General features: G+C 43.6%; 3 protein-coding genes across 28 annotated transcripts in view; 1 reads left to right on the top strand and 2 right to left on the bottom strand.

The window, feature by feature from the left end:
• Positions 1-459, bottom strand: part of OGFOD3 (2-oxoglutarate and iron dependent oxygenase domain containing 3) — a 39,262-nt gene extending 38,803 nt beyond the window's left edge. For 4 of the 5 annotated variants that reach the window (XM_065034629.1, XM_065034630.1, XM_065034631.1 and 1 more), the window contains exon 1: positions 246-450. In XM_065034629.1, the coding sequence (XP_064890701.1) occupies positions 246-334 (89 nt within the window). In that variant the 5' untranslated portion in view covers positions 335-450. Of the gene's footprint in view, positions 1-245 lie in introns of all 5 variants that reach the window. The other variant, XM_065034628.1, reaches the window with a different exon arrangement.
• On the top strand, positions 458-10,840 carry HEXD (hexosaminidase D). Of its 7 annotated transcripts, none has more exons than XM_065034609.1 (13): positions 458-714; positions 791-900; positions 974-1,061; positions 2,417-2,581; positions 3,724-3,907; positions 5,278-5,349; positions 6,134-6,329; positions 6,982-7,064; positions 7,824-7,902; positions 7,980-8,031; positions 8,471-8,560; positions 9,332-9,458; positions 10,141-10,840. In XM_065034609.1, exons 1-13 carry the CDS (start codon positions 634-636, stop codon positions 10,245-10,247), a joined length of 1,434 nt encoding a protein of 477 aa, XP_064890681.1. In that variant the 5' UTR covers positions 458-633; the 3' UTR covers positions 10,248-10,840. The 7 variants fall into 7 exon arrangements, with proteins under 7 accessions (XP_064890681.1, XP_064890678.1, XP_064890680.1 ...); XM_065034606.1 differs by having other exon boundaries at positions 2,417-2,630; positions 5,261-5,349; XM_065034608.1 differs by having other exon boundaries at positions 2,417-2,630; positions 5,261-5,349; positions 7,980-8,081.
• Positions 2,164-27,820, bottom strand: LOC102097991 (cytochrome b-245 chaperone 1). Of its 16 annotated transcripts, none has more exons than XR_010467012.1 (9): positions 22,995-23,158; positions 20,608-20,738; positions 19,378-19,419; positions 18,038-18,111; positions 16,846-16,942; positions 15,462-15,606; positions 12,516-12,657; positions 9,292-9,449; positions 2,164-3,161 (listed from the first exon to the last, which is right to left on the bottom strand). XR_010467012.1 is itself a non-coding variant. In XM_065034639.1 (8 exons), the coding sequence occupies exons 3-8, from the start codon at positions 20,690-20,692 to the stop codon at positions 14,767-14,769; spliced, it is 573 nt and encodes a 190-aa protein (XP_064890711.1). In that variant the 5' UTR covers positions 20,693-20,738; positions 25,880-25,960; positions 27,774-27,820; the 3' UTR covers positions 11,126-14,766. The 16 variants fall into 16 exon arrangements, 9 of the variants coding, with proteins under 9 accessions (XP_064890711.1, XP_064890707.1, XP_064890706.1 ...); XR_010467011.1 differs by having other exon boundaries at positions 2,767-5,399; XR_010467014.1 differs by having other exon boundaries at positions 2,767-5,399; positions 22,999-23,133.
• Between the last annotated feature and the right edge of the window lie 4 nt (positions 27,821-27,824).

The following is a 27,824-nucleotide window of genomic DNA, read 5'->3' as shown; positions in this document are numbered from 1 at the left end:
TGACCTCTGAGGTCTTTTCCAACCCAGTCCGTTCTGTGATTGTGTGTGATTCTGTGATCCCCAGCGCCGATAAAATAAAGAACGCGCTGAGCAGTAAACGTGCTCTGCTGTTCAGTGTATTTCTCCGCTTCACCTCCCCGCCCGCAGGTTTCAGGCCGCTCCCCTCAGCCCGCCGGGCCCGGGCGCCGCCGCTGCCCGCGGGAGGTGCAGCGGTGCCCGCAGCCCCCGCCCGGCCCCTCAGGTACCTGCAGTGGCGGCGGCTCCCGCGCTCCGGCCCCGCCGCCGTCCCGCAGCTCTCGGGGCCCCGCGGCACCGCCCGCCGCTGCGGAGCCATCGTGCCCGCCGGCACACAGCGATGCGCTCGGCCCGCCTCGCCAGCCTGCCAGGGGAGAGCAATCGGCCGCCGAGCAGAAGCGCATCAGGCAAACAGGCAGCAGCAATGCATTACAGAGCCGAAAGCAGCCTCACCGGAACGGAGAGACCGTGCCTGGACAGCGCCGAGACACCGGAGCCGGGGCAGAGCGACGCGGTCAAGCCCTTCACGCTGGGGCATCCTGGGGTCGGCGGCAGGCCGAAGCAATCGATGCGGACCGGCCGTGCGCAGGCGAGAGCAATCGAGGCCGGAGCGGCGGCATGGCGGCGGGCGGGCCGCGGCGGCGCCTGGTGCACCTGGACCTGAAGGGCGCCCCGCCCCGCGCCGCGTACCTGGCGGAGGTGAGGGCTGAGGGGCCGGCGGGGCTGGGGCGGCGGTCGCTCCCCGGCCCGCTCACCGTGCTCTCCCGGCCCGCAGGTGCTGCCGCTGCTCCGCGCCCTGGGCGGCTCGGGGCTGCTGCTGGAGTACGAGGACACGTTCCCCTACGCGGGGCCGCTGCAGCCGCTGCGGGCCCCGCACGCCTACAGGTACCGGCCGGGGAGGGGCCGGGCGGCCGTCCCGGGGCCGTCCCGGGCCCTGACCCCCGTTCTCCCCCCGCAGCCCCGCGGAGCTGCGGGCCGTGCTGCGCCAGGCCCGGGCGCTGGGGCTGGAGCTGGTGCCGCTGGTGCAGACCTTCGGGCACATGGAGGTGAGCGCGGTGGTTTGTTGGGAGATCCCTGTCGTTCTCCAGCTCCGCGCCCCGCGTTGCCGCCGCGCTGATCCCCGTTTCCCTCACCCCGTGGGAACCCCCGGCCCCGCGGTCCCTCCCGCGGTACCAGCCCGGTCAGAACTCGTCCCGTCCTGTGCCACCCCCAGCCAAACTGTGCTTACGTGACCCTGACTCTAATGCTGAGGCTCCCGTCTGATGCCGATGCCAGATCTGTCCATAAGTCCGTGGAAAACTCAAAGACATCAAGAGTTCTTGGTGCGATTGTCTGCTGTTCAGCACCAATGACGGCTTTGTGGTCTCACGCTTGTTTGTACCTTACAAGGTGTCATAAAAAATAGCTTCGATTGAAGTATTGTATCTATACGAGGAGTAAGTTAACTCTGCTTTGTGCTGTTAACAATTCATGTCCTGAATTCCATCTCCTTGTTATATTAGTAGTCATAGAATCATGGAATCATTTCAGTTGGAGGAGACCCTCAGGATCATTGAGTCCAACCATAACCTAAGCTAACTCTAGCACTAAACCGTGTCCCTAAGAACCTCATCTAAACACCTTATGAACCCCTCCAGGGATGGTGACTCCACCACTGCCCTGGGCAGCCTGTTCAATGCCCCACAGCCCTTTCCAGGATGAATTTTTTCCTAATATCCAATCTAAACCTCCCCTGGCGCAACTTGAGTCCTTTTGCCATTTAATTGCTCTTGACTAGCCCTTCAGAATTGAGGAGCTTATTCCGCTAAGCCAGAGTTGTCAAACTCATTTTCACCAGGGACTGTATAAATGTCATTTTAGGACTGTATATATAGTCGTAAAATGACATTCGGCCCTTTGAAGGCAACTGTGAGGCCCCCAGGGAAAATGCATTTGACACCCGTGCCCTAAGCATTATAATGCCTTTGTGCACACAACAAAATTAATTCAGGATTAGGTTTACATTTGATTTAGTACTTCCAGGCTCCTGGACACTTAAAACTTTGTGAGAGTATTTCTATGGCCAAATCAGCTTCTTATTTGTACAATTCATCCTTCTTTTTAATCTACAAGCAAAGAACTGTAGGTTACAAGGATTTGCAAATTTGATTTAATTATGCAGAATTTAATCAGGGAACTATGTTTTCTTATAGCTTGAATTCCTAAAAATCTAATTAAAATCTCTTTAGTTAGTGCTGGCAAAATTGCTCAAGCGTCGAAGGAGATCATATTCCTTGCCTCTAATAAATGCTAAAGCTCAGGTTTTAGAGGGACAACTGTTGTTGGAGCGCTGGTGACACAGCAGGACGCTGCTGTCCCCTTCATTTTGCTCGTGTTCCCGGAGCTCTCCTTTCTCTTGCAGTTCGTGCTGAAGCACAAGGAGTTCGCCCATCTCCGGGAGGTGAAGGTGTTTCCCAACGCCCTCAACCCACACAAGGAGGAGTCGCGGGCGCTGGTCAAAGCCATGATCGACCAGGTCATGGCGCTGCACGAGGATGTAAAGTGGTTTCACATTGGATGTGATGAGGTGGGACTTCCCTTGAGCCTGGAATATTGTTTTTGTGTGAGGAACGAAGGTAAGGGCTGAGGCTTCTGCATTCAGTGGCGCCCAGGCCACCTTTGGGTCGGATTTTTGGGGACAGAAAACATCAATTCAAACCGGTGCAGAAAAGTCGTTTTGGCAATAAATGATTCCAGTAGCACAGGATGTCATTTGTGTTGAGCTGACTGTAACATTGGAAGTCTTGAAAGCAGTTTATTAACATTAACTCAGCATTTGGTGTAAGTCAAATGAGTATTTAAAGTGAGATATCAATCAGAGATGTTACTTAAGATTCATGTGAGTTTTGGTGCAAGGTGTTGGCTCATTGTTCTGGCCAACTTATTCAAAGCGAGCCCTTTTATAGTGCTTTTTATTTTCTCTTGGTAGTTTGTCTCCTTGAGGAGGAGAACCTTGAGTTTTCTCCTGTCTCAGAGGTTCGTAGAGCCAGCCCAGCGGCACGCAGGTCCCTGACATTCATGGTGATCACTTTAGCTGTACAGATAGTTTAGCATTTTGAATCCTGTTGTTTGTGAAGAAGCGGCCAGGTTAGATAGGAACCTGCAAGCTTTTATAAAGCAAAATAATATTTATGTAGAATAAACATGTTTTACATAAAACCTGCTCTAAAACAACAGAGTTTAAATGCATCTCCAGCTTAACAGACCCAAATCTGCGTAGGACCAGTTGTGCTGGGGCCCCTCTTGGATGCACCCCCAAGTCACTTCTAGATTCACATACAAATGATCTTCCCCAAGAGAGGAACCTTGTTTTAGATTATTTAGGACCTTATGGGTTAGTAGATTCAAACTGAGGAAAACTGGTGAGAGCTACTTCAGAGGACAAACTTTCCAAAGACAAGTACCACACACTTTAATCATTCTTTAGATATTTTAGTTTCTCTATGAAAATTCCCTTGTGTGATCCGTTTAGTCAGGGTCACAGTCTCCTGCAGACCGATAGAAACGCTCGCAGTGTCCTCAGCACTCAGAAGTGCTTTTAAATGTGCCCACTCGGTGTGTCGTGTCTTTGCAATAGGATTTCAGTATTGTAAGGTTTTGTGACACTGTGCCAAATTCGCTCCCGCTGTGCCTATAAAACAAGCCAGGATTATTTGTTTGACGTTTCAGGTGTATTACCTCGGCGAAGGAGAGGAATCAAAGCAGTGGCTGCAGCAACAAGGCAACACTCCGGAGAAGCTGTGCTTATCCCACATAAAAGCCGTAGCAAGTTGTGTGGCCTCGTCGTACCCGGCCGTGACGCCCATCGTGTGGGACGACATGCTCAGAGGGATGAGCGAGGAAACGCTGGCAGGTGTGTGACCAGTGCTGGGCTCAGTTGTGGTTTATAGCACAGTTTACCCAGCCAGTTACAACAGATTTGTTGGCAGATGAAAAATACTACAAAGAAGAAATCTGAGAATATTCGAGATACGATCCATTAGACTGGAGAGTGGAAACATTTAGACCTTGGCTACATCACAGACTTTCTGTACAACTGTGGGCAAGTCTCAACACATGTGCTTTTACTTTTCCATCTGGTAATACAGTGACAAACAAAACAGTGCTTGCCATCAATTCTACTTTCTTTACACATTTAAAAAAGCCTACAAGCGTTTGTAGTCTCAGCCTAAATTTCTGTGCCTTTCGCCGCCTTTAACGTTAGTCATTGCTCTGTGCAGTTTCTGGTTCCAGCGGTGCAGACTCGCACGGAGAAGCTGCGGCCCTGTGAGCATCTCTGACAGTGCAGGTGGTCACAGTGCATGGCACGAGGAGCTCTGATACTGAATTGTGGGATAGCTCAGTGAGCTGGACATCCTGAGTCTTGGTTCTTGAAAAATAGGAAACTACTGCTAAAATTTGACTAATCCTAACGGAGATGGAATTCCAGCATTTTCAGAGCCACCTTATATGTCTGCTCTAAATAGATCTAGACAACACCATGAGCAGCCGTGCAACTCCTCCAGCAGTGAGTGACCTACTTGTGGCTTTAGTAGTGGGAAATCATCCAAAATAAATGCAGATAGGACCCGTGCAGTTCCCACAAGAGCAGCACAGCATCTAGCTAAGTGCACTGTACTGCCACAGGCAATAACGAGCTAAACAAGTTAAAATACTAAATTTCTGTACAATTTACTGCAGTTTCTCCAAAATTTGTTTTTTCATGTTTAAAACTAGTCAGAGAGTTAATTATAAAGGAATTTGAAGCTAAACCTATATCTTCATTTGTGCTTTCAAAGTGTCTTGAGAAGCTGAGCCCTGTGCAAAGGGAGCTGAGACAATCTCTAGCTCAAAAGGTGAATATTTCCTTTGAATTTAGCTGAAATCTTGTGTGTACAGTTGGCAGCACCACCAGTTCAGCCCAGCAGGTATACAGGTAGATTCCAGGGACAAAGGATGAGATGAGCTTGGGATGAATGGGATCTCCGATAAATAGTTGCTGCTGCTCCGTATTAGTGGTTTCAGGCTGTCCAAGGACTTGGTGGCCCCTGGCATGCGAACCCCCATGTTCAAACCCCTGGCTGGGCTGACAGGACATGTGGTCGCTTCAACTGTACGTGAAGAATTCTGGTGACAAGCCGGAGTTAATTCTAGTCTGTTACGGTGTTACTGCACCGACCATATGTACTGAGTAGTCATTTTTAACTGGCTCTTTTCCACTGCTTAGAACTCTGTTCCTTTCAGAGTCTGGGGTCCCACAGCTTGTGCAGCCCATGATCTGGGACTACGCAGCAGACCTGGACGTGGAGGGCAAAGGTTTGTACTTCTCTGCTGAGCTGCTTAGGAAAAGCAAAGAGCTCTGTTACCTGTTAAACAAAGTAGCCAAACCAAAATCATATGATTAAAACATACCTTAGTTGGACACAAATTATATTTTTGTTAAATTGCTTTAGTAGCATAAACATAGCCCTTGTTTGATTTCACATAATAGTTGCTGTTATTTATTTTCTTTCTCTGCTTTTGCTTCTCCTATGAAGGGCTTGCATCTTTTTGCTGCTTAATTCTTTTCAACAGGGCTATGGAATCACTGATGGGAGATTGAGAGGTTTCTCACAAGTACCGTTCCATTAACTCCTTGCATTAAAACCAGTGGGAGCAGATAGCTCTGTATCAAACACCTCTACAAAAGAAGCTTCAAGGCTTCATACGTGTATAGAATTCAAAGGAAAAACTCCTAAAGGCTGCAATCAGGCAGATGACATGCACACGAATATTTGTTTGTTCAAAGAAGAATCAGTTGTCAGATGTTGCACGTACTGGTTACATACCCATGGTTCTGCACATTGAAGCAATTTAGCAATTCAAGGGGATGGGATATGGTCACTGGGCACATGAAGATAGGAGGGCAGTCAAACAGAGAAACAGGTTGTTCGGAGAGCGTGTCAAATCTCCCGTCCTTGCTGGTGCTCAGAACTTGATGGGACAAGGCTCAGCAGCCTCTTGTAACTGGACTTGCTTTGCTGTTAATTGGAACATTACAGTCAATGCTTTAAATGGAGAAAAACTTGTCCCCTAAGTGTTCTTTTGTGTATTATTTCAGTGCAGCTCATAGAGAAGTATCGTAGATGCGGCTTCTCCAAGGTGTGGTTTGCCAGTGCCTTTAAAGGAGCTACGGGAGTGAATCAGTCTCTGACGCTCATCGGGCACCACTTAAAAAACCATCTTCAGTGGCTGAAAGTGGCAAGCGATAGCCCCGCCGATGTCCTTGAAGGTATCGCCCTGACCGGCTGGCAGAGGTAAGGACCATCCTTATAAATGGTTCCGAGGATCCCACAGAAGCAAATTTCCACCCAAAAACTCCCCAGGAGGTACAGGGGGGCTGGGGATTTAGAAGGGAACTTTGCACCCTGCAGTCCTGCCTGTTGGTTACTGCTGGGCCTCCCGCTGACCGTGAAGGGCGGATTTCAGAGTTCCAGTCACCTGCCATGGCGTTAATCAGCAGGAGCGACTGTTTTGGCAGACACTAACCACAGCAGATTGGATTTGAAGGCTAGAATATACTTAGTGCCACGTTGGACTGCTTATAGACAGCACAGTCAATGTGTGGTGTATAGCTGAATGTCTAATGTGGGTGAAGTTGCATGAGAGAGACCTTGTTAACGTAGTGAAGGAGCAAAAGGATTTTATGCGACAGGAGGTCTAAGGAAATACGAGAGAGCTGAATTCCAATTTTTGAATCTAATCTGGCTTGAGAAAGTAATTTGGTTCATATCTGTTCTTATTAGTAAAACAGAAACTTAGCATTTCAGAGGTAGATGGTGCCTTCTCTGAGACAAACTGATGTTTTTAAACTTCTTTGAATGCTAGTGATAGAAATATTAACACACCCCCCGTGTTTACTATGTTCTAAACGTAAAATGTCTAATTGGCAGATGTTTTCTTACTTAGGTACGATCACTTCTCGGTTTTGTGTGAGCTGCTCCCTGTGGCAGTTCCGTCCCTGGCTGTGTGTCTGCAGGCACTGGAGAACGGTACAACCACCACTTCATTCTCTCTCAGCTAATCCCTAGCACAGGAGGGAGGTGACTTTGCCCCAAGGTTGGCACAGGCTTATTATATTTTGAGGTGGTTTGACTACCTGATTGAGGTCTGAATTATGAACAATAAATTATACACTTGCATGTTTGCAGTACAGGAGCAAAGCCTCTTGGCCTCAGTATTTTAAAATAGCCATAGTATACTAATAATTTCTTGTATTTTAGCCTGTAAATGGTCACAAACTTTGTGCTTATACTAAAAAAAAAAATTAAGAAGCTGAATTGCTTTTGAAACTGATTTGAAACACTGCTGGTATATCAGTGAGATTTAGATCTTGTTTACATGTAAAAATTGTTTTGACTAATTAATGGATCTAGGGCTTGTAAAATAGACCCTGTAGTTTCTTTTTTCTTCACAGGCAGTTGCCAACAGGATTTTTATTTTTGTCTTTCTGCATTTCTTATCTCTAAAATAAGAAACTGCAAGCTACCTGTTTTTAACTAAGGCACTAAAATCATTCAGCACCCCGAGTGGAAAGCTCATAGCTACAAGTGCTTTACAACTGTGTGAAAGACAATGTACTCCTCCCACCCTCAAGTTCTTTTCCTCGTTCTATTTCCATTTTACCTTTCAAAAAATTCTTGATCCAAAGGGAACTACTAAGCCAATGCAGGGTACTCCAGGAAAACCCTCTTTAAGAACATTTTGGTTATTTAGGCTCCTTTTTACTTATTTCCGCTGTCTTCTGCCAGGTGGCTATTCTGAAAAGATTAAAGAAAATGTGGAAAAGCTCCTGGGAATGTCCAACCTGGAAACCGAAACATTCATGAGGTGAAATTGCAGCTGTGGAATTCTGACGCTTCTCAGCACGTGGTGAGTTCAGAAACTAACGGATCCTCTTTGCACAGCACCGCTCTGGGGACCTTTCCTGGGAGCAACGTCCTCACGCTCGTGACGCAAGTGAGTTTCTACCTCAAGTCATCAGTGGATGAGCTTCTTGAAAGGAACAGGTACCGAGGTTTGTGGTGATGCTCTGGCTGGCTGCACGAGTGTGGGGGCTGTATCCGCTCAAAGTGGGGCACAGCTCCAGCAGACTGATTGAATCATCAAGCTCTACCTTTCAGGCACCATATATTGACATCTCAGGTGCTTGAAATGAAACAGGCACCATATATTGACATCTCAGGTGCTTGAAATGAAACTTAAATTGCAACAGGTGATCAGTTATTCTCATCTGCCAGGATCCATCTCTTACAAGATAGTTCCAAGATAGTTGTACACTTAAATTTACTTACTCCTTATATCTCTATGTGTGCAGAAGTTTGGCTAAAGCCCTGTCAGGCTACAAACACACGTCACTGCTGGTTCACAGACTGCTCACACTAACACTCTTTTTCAGATATGTTACAGGCTGGTTCAGCCCCTACCACAGAAAAAGGCGAATTATTCATCCTATAATAATGCATCACTTCCAGCCAGATGCAGTAAGGTAACAACACTTATTTTCCATTATAGAGAAAGTAAAGTCTGTTCTATTTGGAGCATTCAAGTCCCCAACATTTAGTTTTGAGTCCTTGCCTCTTTGTAAAATTATTTCAGAAGCATCAGCAAAAATCCAACAAGAAGCATTCATAATGTGGTTTTAAACAGAAGAACATGTTTATCTTTGCTTTCTGTTGAACAAATTCTTTGAATGCAGGTACAAAATTGGTCTCTGAAGAACTTCCTTGAATGTGCAGATGCTCCTGCACAGACCTTCCTGCAGCTCTTGGCCTCAGTGCAGGATCCACCACAGCCCATGTTCCAGGCAGGGCTTGGAATAAAACCCAGCCCCGTTCCTGTCACTGGATGTAGTCTCAGAACTTGTCCTAAAGATGATGCTGACTCATGCTAAATGGTTAATTTATACATTTTTTGCCAAGCAAACATCCAACTGCATCCACTCTTCCTGAGTTAAATTCCCAACAAGTCTTACAGTGGGTTTCTGTTACACTTCAAATGTATTTAGTGTTTTGTTAAGCTCACATTTTGGTACTTTAGAAGTCATGGCATAAGTACCAAGATTAATGGCACTTAAACAGCATCAACCTTCCGCCATCTGCCCAAAATCAAGTCCTTTGAGCCCTTATAACAGCTGCTGCTTTTCCTGTAAAGTCATTTCAAGGCCTGTTCTCCCTTTCAAAGGCCTGGTAGCCCAGGCCCCCTCGAGACAGAGCTCACCTGCAAACGGGATTGTTTCTTCCTTCTGATTTCCGCTCAGCCTGCTCTCCAAGTGGAACGCCGTGGTGCAGGACCTCCGAGCGGCCATGGAGCGAGTTTTCCACCAGTGCACCGTAGAGGAATGGATGGAGGAGAACGTCCACCCCAGCCTACAGAAGCTGCAGCAGGTGGTGGATGATTTAGATGAAGCAATAAAAGCACAAAATTAGGGACATTTCAATTAGTTTTATTCCATAGGAGAACAGGGCTAGTGGGAATCTGCAACTAGTTGTATCGTGAGAGTTTGTCATCTTGAGAGTTGAAGCAAGAACTGTGATCAAACAAAAGGGACCTGAAGGCATAAAGGAATTACTTCATATAATAGGCTTCAACTCTTAATTTTCCTGTCTTAACGCATCATAGAGCCTTAAATCACCTGCCTTGTATGTCAGATTTGCTCCCCTTGTGTAACAGAATGCAGGAGCGAGTCAAAACTCAGCTGTATTAAAAGGCAGGAGAAAAACCCCTATTTCTTCAGTACTTGTAGTAATAGACTTTCTTACATTACACTGACGTGGAGGAGTTCCACAAGGTCTACTGTAGTCAGTAGCCAGCCTGTCCTCCCTTTGCAATTTCCACCTAAAAAGTCAGATTTTAAGATACTTTAAACACACTTGAGGTCCTTATGGTCTGTACTGTGACCCTTTCCTCTCCTAGGTGCATTCAGAGATGTGTCCTGTTCCATCAGGACAAATCCTTCCACAGCATAGGGAAGTTTTGTTCAATTTTGTTTGAACTGCTAAACCCATCCATCCTAAATCCAGCCTTGAGGAGCTTCAGAGCAGGGAATTAACATCCAGCTTTTTGCAGATGTCAGAGCAAGGACCTGGGTGACAGCAGAGAAAAGAACCTGGACTGTGACAGCACAGGGCGAGAGGAGCTCATTGCCAATAGTGAAGGTGACACTTGGACTTTGAGGGGAAAAGCACCTTAACACATTTTACCAAAGCATCACCTAAGTGTAGTTTTACCCCTGCAGAAAAGCACCATCCCAGTCACTCTAGGGCATCTACTTCACTACATAAAACCTGAGACTGCAGGTTTATCCCAGTTTGAAGCATGACTAAAAAGTCTACTGAATACAAGGGGAAAATGCTGCTTTATTTTAGCTTTTAGTAACATACAGCAATATATTTTGTGGACCTAACTGGAGGATTAAGGTAATTTTCACAAGAGAAAATGAAAGTCTGGTAGTTAAGCACACTACCATGACTATTCAAAATATTCTTTACTTGTTTGCTTCATTTATTGCTTTCTTGAAAGTCTATTTTGGAAGCACAGGTGTTGAAATTCTCTCAGAACAGTCTATTATAAAATTAGTATGGATACAGAAAGTACAACTGTAGCATTAGAAAAAATCTTTAGCTTATTTAATGGGGGCTACAGGAGTTGGGTCCAGATGCAGGTTTCTTAAAGTGTCAATTGCTATGTGTAACAATCACAAAAAAGCTACATACCTTGAACTAAAAAGCTTAATTTATTTTACTTTATTAAATCCTTTGGTACTCAATGTTTGTGGCAACTTTTTATTTTCCTGTTGGTTTGAAGAGGGGTAAATGTGAATATATTCACCAGTGGCAAGTTGGTTTTATCAGTTTATATGAAATCAAAAGCTGAATCACTATAAGAGCAAAACCAGAGTCAGCAAGGAGCCGGACATTGGGGCCTCCTGTTCTCTGTCCCCCCCATTAACTCCTTCAGTAGATCTGTCCCAAGTGGTAATTTAGACAACCATCAATATTTTAATACCTTTTGATTAAAGCCAATTAAGAAAAGACTACAGTGACACAACACAGGTTATCCAAGTTGATTTTATCAATTGATTTTTTTTTTTTTCAAAAAGAGACAATATACAAGCCCTTGGTGAAATTCTACTTACAATTTTCAAGTGGAAAAGCAATTTCTAAACCTTTTTCAGCAGTATTTCTGCCTCTCAGCCATGTATTACAGTGTCAGAACCAGCACTTTTTATATACTATGTAAACCAGCTTAGTTCTTGGTATTTGTGTAACTTCATAAATACAGCACAAGAGTCAGATCTCAGCTCTATGGTATAAATATTGGGAATTTTTTGAGACGTGCACAATTGAATCTCGCTACTGGAGTATCTCATTTTGTGAGCTATCAGAATATTAGGTTATATCTTAGATTATACAACTTCCTCCCTTTGTACAACATGCACTCCAGCTTTGTTCAGGGTGATGGTTCAGACTGCGATCCCATCCAACCACAAACACACAAGTAACTCTGAACCTGCTGCTCAAGTTGAAGCTTCATCATCTGCCAACTGGCACTGGTGATACAGTTCTGTTAAAGGACACACTACAAGTGTTGCCATATGGAGCAGGACACTAGATCTAACTTAAGATCTTCTACACACATTTTCAAATGTTATGTAAATCAAACTACAGCTGCCCAGGCTCAAGTTACACAACATCCTGAGATGCAAAAACCTTAAATACATCTCCTGTAGTACTTTCCTAAGAGTGTTTAATTTCCTAACCAAAACTAGTCTTTCACATGATTCCTTTTACTACAAGCCACCTCACATCAGGCACATGTAAGGCTACATTTACTGGGCCTTTTGATATGCTAGGCCCAAGAGAAGTGAGGAAAACATCCAAAAAAGCCCTCAGCAAAATGGTGAAAAGTGCAAGAAAAGAGGATCAGAGAGTGAAGTGGAGAGACCAGAACCTGTCCTGAGGGGGCACATGCTGTTCCTTCAAGCTGCATCACATCACTGAGGAGTCCACTGATGTTCCTTCCCATAACCAAACCTATGTTAACAATAATTTGCAAGTTAATTTTCCATGCTTAGTTACTGTAAAACATGAAAACCTGGATATGTCAAAATCTCTGAACTCTCTCCAGTACCTCAAGGTCTTTCTTGTCATGAAAGGCCAAAAACTGACCCCAGGATTTGTGGCTGGGCCTCACCAGTGCCCAGTACAGCCCAAATCAAAACACAGCTTATTCCATAGGACGTATTTCAAGCTACGTTATACCTCACTAGAGGTCATTCCTGTTTCTAGGGACTCTGAGTTTTCCTTACAGTTTTAGTCTTTGTATGCTATTGCATAGTACATAGCTATATACATTGCTAACATCAAGAATGCACAACAAGCTACAGCACGAAAGAGCTCAGCAGAAGTGGGGCAAACAATGCAGCGCAGGATTAGACGTACCTTTCTAAAGCTGATTTAAATGGAAAACCACAGCGTGGTTTGCATCTTCCACAGAATGTTAGCTCTCGTGAAAACAGAAGAGAAGCCCAGTATAGCCAAGATTAAATGCAGGCAGTTCTGTCTGTTTCATCCATGGCTGTATCTGTGGGCCCAAGAATATTATGTGAATGCACATCCATACCATGGACTCCCTACAGAGCAGCAGGTACCTGCCGGTTGAGCCCTTTTGCTTACATTATAGCATTAAATGCTCTAGGGGTTTTTCAGTATTTCTTACTGTAGGTCCTTAGAACACTTGCCATTCTCATTTTACACAGTGAGGAACAAAGTTCTCCAAATTCCCAATGTCATTCTCCTCTCCAAAAGGAGAATTACCTGGGGAGTATATTAGACTGCATTTAAATGAAGATCTCTCCAGTGTTGTTCTTCTTAGCAGAACAAAAGCCAAATTTACCTAATTGCCTGCAACCTAATTTCCCATATTCGTACATCGCAGCTTCCCAATTCCCATGACATGGGGTGGGGATTGAAAGACACACGATTCACCCACCGAATGAGAGAACTTCACAAGTGTGTCTATGGGCAGAGCTCTGCTTCCACACCTGATGGGATTACAAGTTTATTTCCTTATTTAACAGTACCAGACCCCCTTCTGCACTGCAGTCCAGCTGCATCACCAGCCATCCCCAGGGACCCTCTCCAATGGACATTTGTCCCCCAGCTCACACACTGGGTCTGAACTGCTCAAGTGAAATCTTGGTACAACTCGTTCTTTGGTCAGATAAGTGTGTGTTTAGTTTCAGACACAGCTGGAACACAACAGGACAGAGCTGCTGCTGAGATCTCAAAGCTTTCTCTTCTGTAGAGGTAGAATGCTTTGAAACAGAAGGCAGGTTAATTCAGGAAGAAACTGCTCTCAGAAGGTATTTACTGCTGGCCAAATGTGAACGCAGACCACACAGTTATCCTGTACCACATTCACATCTCCTAGAAATAACTGAGTAAATATTTTCTAATTCAGGTCTTAGTACCGTACAATTCCTAAATAAAGCCCAGTGACCTTTAATACGAGCAGTTTCAGCACACTGAAGGAACTTTCAGCTATTTACAACTTTTTTCTTGTACTGACATGTCAATACAGGCACAATGTTTAGCTCTAGACAGAACATGCTGACTAACAGAGGTAGCTTTTACTTCAAAAAATATCTTGGAATATTGATATTTTAACCATTTGTGAAACCACTGGTCAGAACACAAGACACTGTACACACAGAAAACATTCGGTCTATCCCAGCTATCTTAAAAACATTATTATTTAGCACTTTGGTGTCATTTCAAGTGAGGAAATACTAAGCAAATCTAGGCTGCCATGTTGTTTGACAGTCTTTTTCCCTGCCTAAAGTACCAGATGTGCTTTTCTTCCTTTCTAAAATAGTATTTGTTAAGGTATAGAAAAAGGTTATTCTATCCTGGGATAGCCTATGCCCAGAAGTTAAGCAGAAGAGCATCAAGCTAGAACATCCCAAAGATACATTCTGTGATCTGGAATCATCAAGTGATCCTTTTTTGTTTACTATTTATGGCTCCTTGACAAGTCCAAGAGAATTAAGACAATGTAATGAGTTGATCACTCTGATGTGTCCCATTCCAAGGCAGATACCAGTGGAAATTAACGTTTCAGTGACTAATGGTAAATCAGTAGAAGAGAATATAAAAGTGCCACTATCCTGCAAAACCCAATTGCATATATTAAGCTGCTTAAAACCAATTCAGCAAGATATTCAATCACATTCCCAGAGAACTGTCAGAATATTGTGCTATGAGTTCCAAATGCAGCTCTTCTACATTTCATATACTGTACCTGCAGCAGATGTTTGCAGTAGGTAGAACTCTACATCTGTGTCTCCATTAATGGGAATGCAATAAATGACTTCAAACCAATTCATTAATAAATAACTACTCCTAGACAAGTTTGATGAGCTGACAGTTCAAAAACCAGCAATGTCCACATGCAAGACCAAGTCAAAGGAGCAAATAAAACAGAATTTGCTTTGGACTCTACAACAGCAATACTGGGAATGTGGATATTGAGGCAGTTTAAAAAATATGCCCTATAAGGGATCCCTCCTGCTATAAATGCACATATAGAGAAATGCCCAGGTCAAGACTGAGGGATTTCTTTTTCTGAAGAACAATCAGTATACTTTGCAGATGCTCAAAAACCTCTGCTTTCTTCAGCTCATGGTGACCACTAATATTTATCCTGTGGTTCATCTGCATCACTACCCTCCGTTTCACTGCTCTGAGAGAGATCTTGTTGGCTCTCTACTCTGTCCAGTCCCAGAAAACTAGTAACGAGTTTGGCAACTGCTTGCACATCACTGTGGAGAAGAAGAAATAATGTACGAGTTAGTGGAATTGTGGTGTTGACAAGGCAAGAACAGGCACACTAATTACTACAAGTAAGTGTTTGAAGTGCCAGTCAACATATGGCATAGTGTGACTGACAACATCCCACTTGTGAAGGCCTATCAAGCCAGGCCATTACTTCCACATCAGAACAACTCAATCCTTTTCCCACAGTCCCTGCTGCAGGATTCCTTATTATCGATGCTTAAAACAAATCCCCTTAAAACAGCACGTCTGCAAAATAGAATGAATCCCCTCCGCCATTGCACAGCTGAGCTAGTAAAAGTAACTACAGCAGACATGCAGCACTAAAGGGATCTTAGAGATCTAAATATGATTCGTATCCTAATGAGAGACAGTGTTACCTAAATGTCTGCAACTGAAAGCATTAAAGGGTTTTAAAGTTAAAACTGAGTATCACAAGGTCATATCAGCAAGTATGAAAATGGAGCTGAGTCTCAATAGTTGGCAATGACTGACCCATGTGACTGGCTTTTCCCACCTTACACATTTTAAATTAAAGAAGTCACACTGCACCTTCTACAGCTGAACACTGCGCTCTGAGTCAGGGGGTGTGAAAATCCAGTGACGAAGCGCAGCACGACCAGGTAACCCTTCCCAAAATAGCGCACCGTCTCCTCTTCCACGTTCACGTCTCGGATCTCATTCAGCAGAGCCACCACTGCAAAGAGATGCAGAAAACAAAGCGGTCAATTAGCAAACAGCGAACTCTGAGTGCTGCCACTAGTGACTGGGACTGTGCTCTAGCACTATTGCTCCCATCCCATGCAGCTGGGGCAGCCCTGCAATGGCAAATAATTGCTGAGCTATCCAGGCAAAACAGGCAAGGAGAGACTATAGCACATATTAGCTGGCATAGGTCCTAATGAACTGTCTCCCAGGAATCAGGGGCCATTAGCTTATTACTTATGTTTCCCACTTATTTTAATGTCAGTTTTCACTATTTTTTCTGTACAGAATAGGTAAACAGGTGTTAGGTTTACCAAGATTGAATACTGAAAGGTTTAACTGTTCAGAGCACCTGCTGATCTCTGCACCCCCACATTAACAGTACTTGAAACAGATATTACCAAATAATCCCTCAGGAAGAGACGTGCTCAGCTCCCTAACACATGAACACCCTAAAGAAAAGTTTAGAAACATTAAACATCCTGCTGTGCACATCTCTTATCATCCATCTCCAAAATGAACTGTTTAAAAATTAATTCAGCTTAAGGACATTCCATTCTCACCGTACCGAGAGTTGGTTGGACTGAGACTGGCAAGTAGAATTAAAAAAATATCTGACACTGAAGAGGATCCTAACTGAGTTTGCAATGGAGCTCTGTCTCACCGCAACTCAACCCAAGCACATCCTGTACTTTACCTTCTGTTACTTCAACAGGAAGCTCGAAAGAAATTAGATTCTGCATTAAGCTGAGCCTGCTGAATATGCTGGTTTAAATGCATATTATATATCTACAAGATACAACATGCCTGCTTGCATACGATAGCTAAAGATTTGCCTGCTACCAAAGCCAGATTTGATTATAGAAATCTTAAGCCCTGGCCCAAAATTTAAGTTTTTCCAGCAGTCCCACCTGCAAGCAGGTTAGCCAAGGAAATACAGACCTGCACAGGAACATCCCGAAGAAATGGCTCAGACTATTATAGAAAGCAGCCTCTAAGTTCAGTTACCTTGGATGAAAATAACTAACAAGACGCATTCAGCAATCTAACCTGAAAAAGCATTTGGGTCCTAAGAGGCTGATTATTACATCTGCTGTTTGGGAACAAAGCAGATCTGGAAACAGATGTTACTCATTTAAATACAGAACTCCAGAGAAGCTTATTAAATAGGCATGTACGCATTTATTCTGTGTGCCCACCACACATCCTACCACAAATACTGCTTTCTCACCTTGTTCATTGCCTCCTTTTGAGAAGGTCAGTATTTTCTTGTAAAGATTGAATGTTTTCAGGCAGACTGTTCCTTTTTTCTTATCAAATACAGCTTCCTGTAACATGGAAAAATAAAAGCAAAGATGTTCTTAAAAACACCATCAGTAGCTGTGCTTCAAAGTAAAATAAAAATAGCTAGATGGGTAATGGCTATATGGCTAATCTGGGTAACAGAAAAATACATTGCTATTTTAGAGATAGCTGTTGTAAGACTGCAAAAATCACAATCCTGCCCTGGGCTTTACCAGAGGCTTTACTGTGTCTCCCACATCACTTCTAAAAGGAAGTTCAAGCAGGTTTCACTGCCCCTCTGGCCACATTCCTTATGCAATATAACTTTGTCTGGAATCAAATTTGAACACTAACTTAGAGCTCCTGTAATTTTCACTTTGGGTGTGTGCATTTGGCTGACAGTATAAGCACAAGGTGAACGTAGTTCTAGTTACTCTTATCATTAACTCCAACTTCTGGTGTCATGCTACACAGGCCAGGCTCACACTAGATTAAACATATCCCTGACAGTAGATGAGAAGAGAATGTCTCATATGTGGGGGTTATTATTCTAGAAGCAACTTGGGGCAGTACAGTGACAAGCCTGTAGAGAATCATTTTGGCTGGAAGAGACCCTCAAGATCATCAAGTCCAACCACTGACCCAACTCTGGCACTAACCCATGTCTCCAAGAACCTCCACATAATGGGTCACTCCTCTCAGTCCAACTCCCAAGAAATTGACACCCACACAATTATAAACTGGCTTCACAAACACCTCTCTCTTTTCCCTGTGGAAAACAGCTGAGTAGCCCAGGTCAGATTTGCCCTATTTAATGATCATTAGCTGAAACAGCAAGTGCAAGATCAAGTTGCAGCAGCTGAAGCTGCTGGTCTTTCTCCCTCCTTTAAACAAGAGGAAGAAAAGGCCACAAAACAGTTTGGGTCAAGTCTCCCCATAAAAAACACTCTGATGTTTAGTTTCACGTTTTCATGTTTGTGTAGTGCAAGAATTATTGCCCTAATTCCAGTCCTAGTATAGTAACCCCAAAGGATTTCCTATAAACCAAAAGTGTAACTTGTCTGTTTGGACCGAGCAAGTGCATGAGGCTGCTGGAATCAGCACCAGCACAACCTCACTTCCCAAATTCAGCATCTTACCTCCCACTGCTCCAGATTCTGTGCTGCCACAAAGAAACACCCGGCCACATAGAAGAGCTTCCATGCCAAGCTGTCTGAACAATACAAAAAAAAAGAGCAAAAAACCACAAATTTAGGAGTTTTCTTTTCCATCCTTGGAATTCAAACAGTTTTAAAAGCAGCATGCTGCCTTTAAAGGCACAAAAGGAAAAAAGGTTTCTGTGATGCAACATGATGCCTTTAGTTGTAATGCAAGCTAATTTACAGCTCTCTCCCAGGATAAAATATATAGGAACTCTTCACATATTTTTCAAATCTACACTGGGCTCCAAACCATGCAGAACTATAAGCATGTAGATTATCGGCATGGTTGTAACACCATTACACATCTCTCTCTCCCCTAAAAGCAAAGGTATCTTAAAAGGCATCCACAAAACTTTCAACCTGCTCTCAATCACCAAATATTTGTGCTGCAGAGGAGAAGGGTGAGGGATAATGGAAATTCACTGAAGCAAACATGTTTGTTCATATAAGGAAGCAGTCAGCCCTCTCAACAAACAAACATTTGCATTTTATGTCCTGGAAATGTTTACATATAGCAGCCCAAGCAATTTGCTTACTCAGGCTCATTGAGAGCAGAAGCATGCTCAGTATTGTTCCAGAGAACTGTCGCAATGTTTTAAGAAAGCTGATATAGCTGCCGTCTCAAGCAGCTTTCACTGGACTTTGCCCTTAAAATAAAAATGCATTTATTATATTGGCAGTATATTCCTACACACTAGTAAGTATTACAATTTGATGTTAACAAATGCAGCAAGAGAATCCCAGGACAGCCTGCAGGATAAATTCCACAGATGGACGGACCTGGCATTTGGTGCCGTCAGCTCTATTGCGAGAGCCAGGCAGCAGCTGTCTGTTCTCCAAAGGTGTTTTTATGAGTAACCTCTGCCAGTGATGATTCAACAGTTTCCAGAGATGAGAGCACTTCCAGCAAAGGCAAGCTAATAATTTCATTATGGTGGCAAACAATTATTTTACATCTTCTCAGGAGAGCTGTGAGGACTAGCTAATCACATTTACAAAACACACTGAGTACAAAATGCCACAGAGTACTAAATATCATTATTACAAATAGTCTTGCAAATGGAAAGAGAGGCTGAGTAAGAAATAGAGCATTAAACACGGTAAGTCATACACAGGCAGCAAGTATTATTGGATTTTAATATTCACACCACAAAGTGTGATAAGTACCTACACCGCCTTTGTAAGGCCAGAGAGAAGCTGCAGAGAGGAGTTATCAGCATGAAAAGAAGATTAAGCAATAAACAGCTCTTCAAAAAAAAATATAGGCCATTCATTACCTGCGCTATAATAAGCAGCAGCCAAGCCTATGGAGGCTATTCCTAGGATGAGAAGGGAGAGAATTAGGACAAACAAGCAGCTCAAACCATCTAAAATTCCCTGATAAAAACAGGAATATTCACAAGTGTGTCACTTGTTAAAAAACACACAAATGTGATAGCAACATTGCTCACTGTATGAAAGAGTCAGTTATTTTTTTCTCTGAACTCAGTACAAAACCCCTCCCATTCTGCAAAGATACTAAAAGAACAGTGGCTGAGGTCGGGAATACAAGGTTGTGACAGAAGCTGTAACTGAACTTCAGATGGACTCTCAATCTAACCAGCACACCATCCTTCCTATGGAGCACAGTATGACTGTGAGCATGCTCACACAAACACTACTGACAGTTATTTCCCCCCCTCTATGTGTTCTATGCAGTCAAAAGAAAACTTCTGCAGTGAAGTTGTGTCAGCGCTGCCGGCTCCTTTCCCCACTGAGGAGGAAGCAGCAAAGTGCCTCTTGCCCCAGCGGCTGCTGCAACTGCCAAGATCTCATCTCAGTGAGAACTTGACAAGACATCACTGAAAGCAATGAAACCTTCTCAAGTCACCTCAATGAGCTCCACTCAGCTAGAGAGCAGGATAAAGCTGCATTTTCCTCACCAGCTCTCTGTGTGGCCCTACAAAGTACAGCTCCATTTTTTCCTGTATATTTGGTGGTGTTTAAAAACAGACGCCTGCACAACTGTTTAAAAACACCCTGCACAACTTCCTGTTTCATACACAGTGTCCTTAAGAGTTCACTGCCAACCACACACAAGATCTAACCCCAGCATCGCCCCACTGCAGGTTTTAACGTTTCTGAAAACCTAGATGTTTCTCAATGTAAGTATGCACCCCCTTCAGAAGCCTCACGTTTACATCGCTATACAGCGTATAATAAACTTTCATTTTCTTGATCTCTCAGGACTCCCTTAAAATTCTGTCCACGAGCCTCTGAGGTTCTGCAGGTGACAGATCAAACAATTATCAGTCTCACAATGAAACTACCACACTGAGGAGGAGACTCCAGCCTCATTTAGTGACTACTCTAAAAGAGAAGCTCAAAGCCTGATGATTTCTGTTCCAAAATGAAAAATGCCTGACAGACAGACAACTCTTGTTAGAGGCTCTTTCAGGAATTTATTGTGTGACCCCCATTCCCCTAAGGCAAGCTCTGAAATAGACTGAGGAATATTATGGTCTTACCAACAAAAAGAGACCAAGAGCGGATTCCTGGTGACCTCTTTAGATGAAGATGGGAACTTGTGCGGTTTTCAACCAACATGTACATCTTCAGAAGAAACTCCCAACAGCCCAGTCTGACTCATGAAACCTCACTGGACAAAAAAAAGATAAGTAAGAATTTAGAATCATTGCTGATCTCATCCCAGCCCAGCAGTACCAGTGTCACATAATGCCGTATATGGCATTCTCATCTTCAAGCCAGCTCAAGAATAAACCCAGGAGTTTCCAACAAGTATGTTTACCTCTCCCCAACAAGACCATGCCTTCAACTGAGACAGAAGGTAACAGCATCGATTAAAAAAACATGTAATAATTAAAAACAGTTAGAGCTGCGCAATCCCATGCAACATTTTCAGTAAGATTTTACTACTGACAGTATAAAACTGTTTGAATTCTGGCAAGATTGTGAGCTCCAGCGCAAAACGCAATCCTACACTGATACTCTCAGCATAAGCGTAACAACTGGTTTGTACAAGACACGAGAAGCGTATGAGGACCCAGCTGGTCTTTCAGAATTGTCACCAGAGAATGGACAAGCCACTTACTGCTTGTACAGAGTGGCAGAGACACATGTTATTAGGAAGACCACAGTCCAGTAAAAGCAAATGGGAAATGAAAGCATGTGCTAAGTATTGTGTCATAACATTAGCAGGGTGCAGCTGGCCTTAATCAAGGATATCTTCTAGTTTAGTTTTCTTTGTTTGTTGTTTGGTTGGTTTGTTTGCTTTTGCATGTGTGGGGGTTTTTGTTTGGTTGATTTTTGCTTTTATTTTCTTTTTTCGTCCATGTGTTTCAGCCTTGACACCACCTAAGGCAGGGGGTTTTAAGCAGACTTCCCCAGAAGGAATTTCTACAAAGGAAATGATGGGTGTGATGGAGCTCAGTATCTGCAAAGCCCTCTGGAGACTGCAGGAGCATTAAACAGCTCCTTTACTGTCAAATACAAGGAACACCAACACGTATTGACTTGGTACTTTAATCACTCAATAGCCGACTCTCCTGCCCCCAGAGGAGCTGGTAGGAGGCTGGCATTAAGCTGTTGCCAGCTGCCCGTTATAACAGGCTTCCAGAAGAACAGCAACGTTCAATTGGTTTTTTAATACCCATGAAAAACATTCAGAGAGTACACTGAGGCACATCCAGGCTCTTACGGAAGAAAACTACACAACTTTTAGTCCTTTAGTCATCTTGCTGTTCTTAGATACTACATGACACTGCTGCAGGTCTGGATGGACTGGCTAGTTTAGATACACAGCTCCAGAGGATTTTTTTTTTCCATTTAATAAAGCAAATTTAGTCAAGTCTTTTCAATTAAACAAAAAAACCCTATGACTTTGATTTTAATCTCTTAGCAGAATGTCTGAGACAATCTGAAAGAGACAAAGCCACTTATGCACAAGACACACTCCATCTCCTCCAGATGTCAAGCATCAAATTTTAATTTTCAAATTACTCCTCTGAGTTGCTTTCAATATATTAGAAAATATTTCTGTACTTACAAAGCCTTTCACTGCAACCTAAAAAGTATCAACAAGGTATCAAATACATAAAGATCGCTGCAGAAACCTGGGTGCACTTCACAACCACCACACCCCACTTCCACCATAACTCATATACACACCAGTTAAATCCATTAACGCAAGCTTTGATGTCTCTCACCCTCCATATTCACTCAGTGCAGTTCAGCCATGCAAATACTAGGCCTAGCTTAAAGATGGACACTCAATGGCATCATCTCTTACAGAGGCGCTTGCTTGCAAGACAGGTGCCTCAGGGAACAAAAAGCAGCAGAGCAGCCTCTTACAGCTACACTTAGTAAGTCATAAACGTGCCTTTAAATAAGTACAAGAGTTTTACTGTGGCCATTTTATGATTACAAAGAGAGTGTGTGTTTCCCTGACTGCTAATCTCACTTGAATTCGTTGGGCTTGACACTAAACTCATCTTCAGCACCAAAATAAACACTCACGTACTTCCCCAAGCTCTCGAGGTGGGATGAAAACAAGAGCTGCATGAACGAGCACCCCAAAAGTTTCACAACAAATATCTCTCGAATCAGGACCACCCACGGGTCAATTTTCTTTACCTGCCTCCCCGTGACACCCCCGCTCTCCCACACTGAGCATCCCCGCGTGGAAACGCACCGCAGCGTCCTGACGAGGCCGACACAAACCTCGGGTTCTCTTCCCCCACGCGTGGGGAACACCAGACCTTTCGCTTTAGCTCCCGGCCAACAGCACCACCCCGACCCGCTCCTCGGGAGCTCCTGCTCGGTGGGGCCGCCCCACCAGCCCCTCACCACATCGCACTCCCCCTCACAGACCGGTACCCCTCAGCCCGCCCAGTACCTGCCTGGCGGCAGCACAGACACGCTCTGAATGAAACCGGTCAACCCGGCGGCGCCGCTTGCCGCCCCCGCCCCACAGAGCAGCCGCTGGGGTGCGCCGGCGCGACGCGCGGCTTATGAAGGAGCGGACGCGCCGGCGGCCATTTTGAGTGAGGGCAAAGCAGTGGATAAATAAACCGCCCCGCCCGCTGGCGCCATCTCTCAGGCTTCATATGCGAGGGGGGAAGGAAGAAAGAAGCTCGCTCAAGATGGCGGTGCGCTGCCCGGAGTGAAGATGGCGGCCAGGCTTCGGTGCTGCCTGAGGAAGAGCTTTCGGTGTGTCCTAAAGTTGTATGGCTTTAACTGTATTAAAAAAAGGAGAAAAAAAAGCGTGTGTTGGCAGAAATAATAATAATAATTCAAGGCAATGTATTTTGAGATCGCTATTCTAACTATGAATGGAATCCTGAAGAAAATGTTATTTTTCAAAACCTGTGGGAGGATTATAAAGCAGAAATAACAGCGATAACATATGGGTTTAATGTTGATGTGGTGATAATTATATGGGTTTAACGTTGATGTAGTGACTTTTCATGAATTGGATATCAACTGAAGGCTTGAGTTTGGAAAAACTGCTGTTGAAGAGGAAAGTTTCTAATTCACTTGAAAAACCGACTTTTCCTGTTGTGGACAGAGGGGCTACATGTGAAAAATTCTTTGTGTTCCTAGTTCAGTTAAACATCATTAACCTGTGAAAACTGTTCGTGTTCTATCTGTTAGAGCAACTGCTCGTGTTACCTTTGGGATAAAATGGGTGAAGTGTGGACACCTGTAGTTTTGCTGAGCTTCTTAAATTTCCTTTATGTGAGATAATGTATAACTTCATCAATAAATGATATTTGGTTCTCAGTTGTACAGAAATACGGTCATTCCTGGATGACATAGTGAATGTTTGCATTATTCCCTAATCTGAATCCAGATACACCAGAGTGTTTGCCCAAGGCCATAACCTGGCTGAAGTTTGTTCAGCTGTTCCTGAACATTGCTTTTGGTGAAAAATAACTGAGTTTTTGAGCAGAGAGTGTGTTTTATAACAGTACAGTGTGAACTATTTGAAGATGGGGGTTCCTCTTGGAGTTCATGGTATGGACTTAACTGTAAGTAGCAGAAAATACAAACTGATCTGCAATTTTGGTGTGTAAATATCCTAATGGGAAAAGGTTGTGAGAAGCTGGCGGGATGAATTGGGGGGTGCGAGTCATGAGGCACCAGCTGCTGGACTTAGATAGAAAATAGGAAGTAATAAGTATGGCGTGTTCTCAGCCCAACCGGGCAGCTGACTGAATCTTCTGGGAAGAAATGTATGTCTAAGCAGCTGTCAGTCAGTTTTTACAAGCAGCCCGTTTCTCTGGAAATCAAATGTTAAGCTATTTTGAGTGATACAAAACAAAAGATTTCTCATGCCTTAGGCAGAGTGAGATAAGAAACTTATCTGTCCCCTCCACTCAGAATAAACCACACAGCATATCACTGGTTTATGTTATAATCTGCAAAAATATTAACTACTCTATGCTTCTCCAGTTCTGCAAAGACTACGGTAGAATAGCCTGATGTGACTTAATTTAATTATGAAGTTAGAAATTATTTCACCTATGGGAACACCTGACACACACAATCATGTGTCCAAACTGGAATATGGCGAGGATGCTTGTAAGCTTCTGGTATTGATTAATGATTTTATACACCTTTATTTTTGCAAATTATCTAGGGATTTTACACCAGCACTTTGAAGTAGGTAGGTGGCATTATGCCTACCAATAAAAAAGGAAGAAGAAACACGTTGTTAAAGCGTGGTCTTGGACTTAAAGAACAGCATCAATTCCAAAGCATGTTGCTGCAGAAACAAAAACTATTTGCTAGAAGAAGCGTTCAGAAATATGTAATGGACTATTTGTAAACTTGTTGCTCAATAATATAAAACTAGATTTTTGTAAAGCATAGTAAATATACTTGTAACTTCTAAGTAATTGATCTGAAAACAAAACCATGCGAATATAACAGAACTGGCTTTTATATTGGGCTTCAACTCTGCCAGGGGAAATTGAGGCTGGATATTAGAAAGCAATTCTTTGCAGAGAGAGTGATCAGGCATTGGAATGGCTGCCCAGGGAGGTGCTGGACTCGCCGTCCTGGAGGTTTTTCAACTGAGATTGGACATGGCACTTAGTGCCATGATCTAGTCAATGGACTGGAGTTGGACCAAGGGTTGGACTGGATGATCTCTGAGGGCTTTTCCAACCCAGTTGATTCTGTGATATTAGTTTGGCACTACCCATATTTCTGATGTTTTTTCCTAATTTCAGGCTATTTTCATACATGTTCTTGATTTTGAGCAGTTGGTTGGAAAGCGCCACCAGCCCAGTGGTGCTTTGTGGCTGGGCTGGGTGGGCTGCCCGTCCCTGTTAGAAAGGAGCTCATCCCATGGCGCTGTGTGGGAGCCCACTGACCTCCACGGGAACACTGGATAGAGCCTGGGGAGCGCTAATTTCATGGAATATGTGTTTACCAGCTGTAACTAAGATTTATTGCCTAATTTTGACAGCTGTTGAGTGGCATACATTGAGGAGGCATTTGCAGCCTGCAGTGCCTTGCAGGACTGCTGTGTAACCTCTAAAGCTTGCTGAAGTCCACAGCAAGTGTTTTTGTAGATAAATACTTAGGTTTTTCATTTAATTCCTGGTATAAATGCTTTAGGTGGAGGTATAAATGTTAAATTTAGCAATGGAGGCCAAATAAATTGAGAGAGGCCATAAAAGCAAGTCATGCCTACTGTTTGCATAGGAAAGCTTTTATAATGTGGATTTTTTTTTTAATTAGCCTTGCAGTGTTGCAAATGTAGGAACTTACCTGCCCAGGGGCAGATGACAACAGGATGGTGCTTTTTCTCAGGTTGTCGGGCATGGTGCTGACGGTAATTGATCTGATGTGCTGTGGGGAAATGGCATAAATAGCTAACAGAGAGCAGAAATGGCTCTTGGCGATTAAAAAAATGGGACATCTAATTATCTAATGATTACACTGTGCATTGGAACCTGGATTCCTTGCATGCTCTTCAGTTTGTACCAGTTTTTGCTCTTTTTTTTGAGTTCTTGAGCTGAAATTCAATCTAAGTGTTCCTTACGCATACCTACGTCAACCTCTGGCTTAGATGTGTACCGAAGATGTTCTCAATGTTGCAGTGTTTCTGTGTGTGTTTCAATTTTCATGTGGTTATCCATTTTGCCTTGTGAATATAAGGAAATAGGGGGGGAAATAAAAACTAGATTTAAAACAATCTGTGCAGAGTTACAGAAATATCCCAAACTGTCATGTCTTTTGAAGAATCACTATATCGAATTGGGATAATAAATGTAAGCACAGTCACCACAGTGTGAAACAGAAGGGTTTAGCTGTGCCTTTAAGTGCAGATCTCAACACATTCCTAATTTAGAACTTGTGTCTGTGCTATCACCGTATCTGTCAATGCAACCATGTACCTTTGTGGAATAAGTCACAAGATTGGCACAGCTTTTTATTCTGAAAATACTAAATACCATTTTGAAGTTGCGTTGCTCTAGAGTGACTGTAGTGCTTTATAAATCTGCCATGAATATGCTAATGTGAAAGCGCTTTGAATGAAGACACCAGAAGCTCAGAAAACGATTACCAAAGCTATTACAATTTTTACCTTAAGCTAGGATTAGTGATATTTCCCGTTTCCTTGACCTCAGTGATAACTCACCTATAGCTGTAATTTTTTTGTTTAAAAAAAGAACATTATTTTTACATTCTGCTCTGGGGATATCTTTAAAAAACTAATTAATTTGACTGTGAAATATTTAACAGCCATATCCACAAACTTCTCTGGATTGAGATGTCTTTTACAGACAGTTGCAGTGAAACAAGCATTTAGTTACGTTCTTTAGTGACAAACTTCTCCAGCCCTGATTGTCGGTACTTCTTGTGCTATTTGTGCTTAACAAAAACGTTTTCTGCGGATTAAAGCATTAGAGCTTCCTTGTAACAGGAGGGGATTTACCCAGCGCGCTTGATAAAAAAGTTGCAGTTGAGGCAGGAAATTGTATCTTTGTTGGAAGTTCTGTGGTTTAATTTCTAAAATGTCATTTTATACTCAAAAAGCTGCTCAGGGCAGCTATAGGTTTATGTTTATACTTCTCTGCTCAGATGGACAGGGAGTTAAAAGAGGAGGAAAATGTGGATTTAACCTTTCTGTTTAAATGTTATAGTCTGAGGTTTAGAAAGCCCACCATAAATCATAAGTATCTTGATACTTCGGGGTCTATGAGGTTGTGGAAGGCTGATGTGTATGTTTAATGATGCTGCACATAAGGATTTGTGATGCCTGCCAGGGAACAGCATCACTGGTACCTGGGTTTTGTTGCAGGTATGGGAGATCAGAGCATACTGGTTAAATAAAACGGTAATTATGGGATTTTTTTAGTACCTTCCATAGTGTTATTTCATTTAAAAGGGATTGAGAGAAAACAAAAATCGAGGGGGAGGGGAGTAAAGTCTTGATATGATGTAACTACGGAGAATGTTTTAAAAAATATGCGAAGAAGGTCAAGAGAAGCAGCAAACCTTTGGGGAATGCCGCACCGAACTGCTCTCAGTCGCATTATTGAGGACGAGGCTCGGAGCCCGCCGTGCATCATCATGCTGCCCGGGAGCAGCTGCCGGGGCCGCCCGTTCCCGGGCAGGTGCCTGGCGGGTCACACGCTCCCGTTCCCCGTTTTCTTACCCGAGTGGCTTTACGGCCCCGGCTGCGGGCGCAGGACGCGGACGCGCAGTG

The sequence above is a fragment of the Columba livia genome, chromosome 18 (genome assembly GCF_036013475.1).
Source record: "Columba livia isolate bColLiv1 breed racing homer chromosome 18, bColLiv1.pat.W.v2, whole genome shotgun sequence".
NCBI classification, from domain to species: domain Eukaryota; kingdom Metazoa; phylum Chordata; class Aves; order Columbiformes; family Columbidae; genus Columba; species Columba livia.
This window is presented reverse-complemented; position numbering and strand designations above follow the sequence as displayed.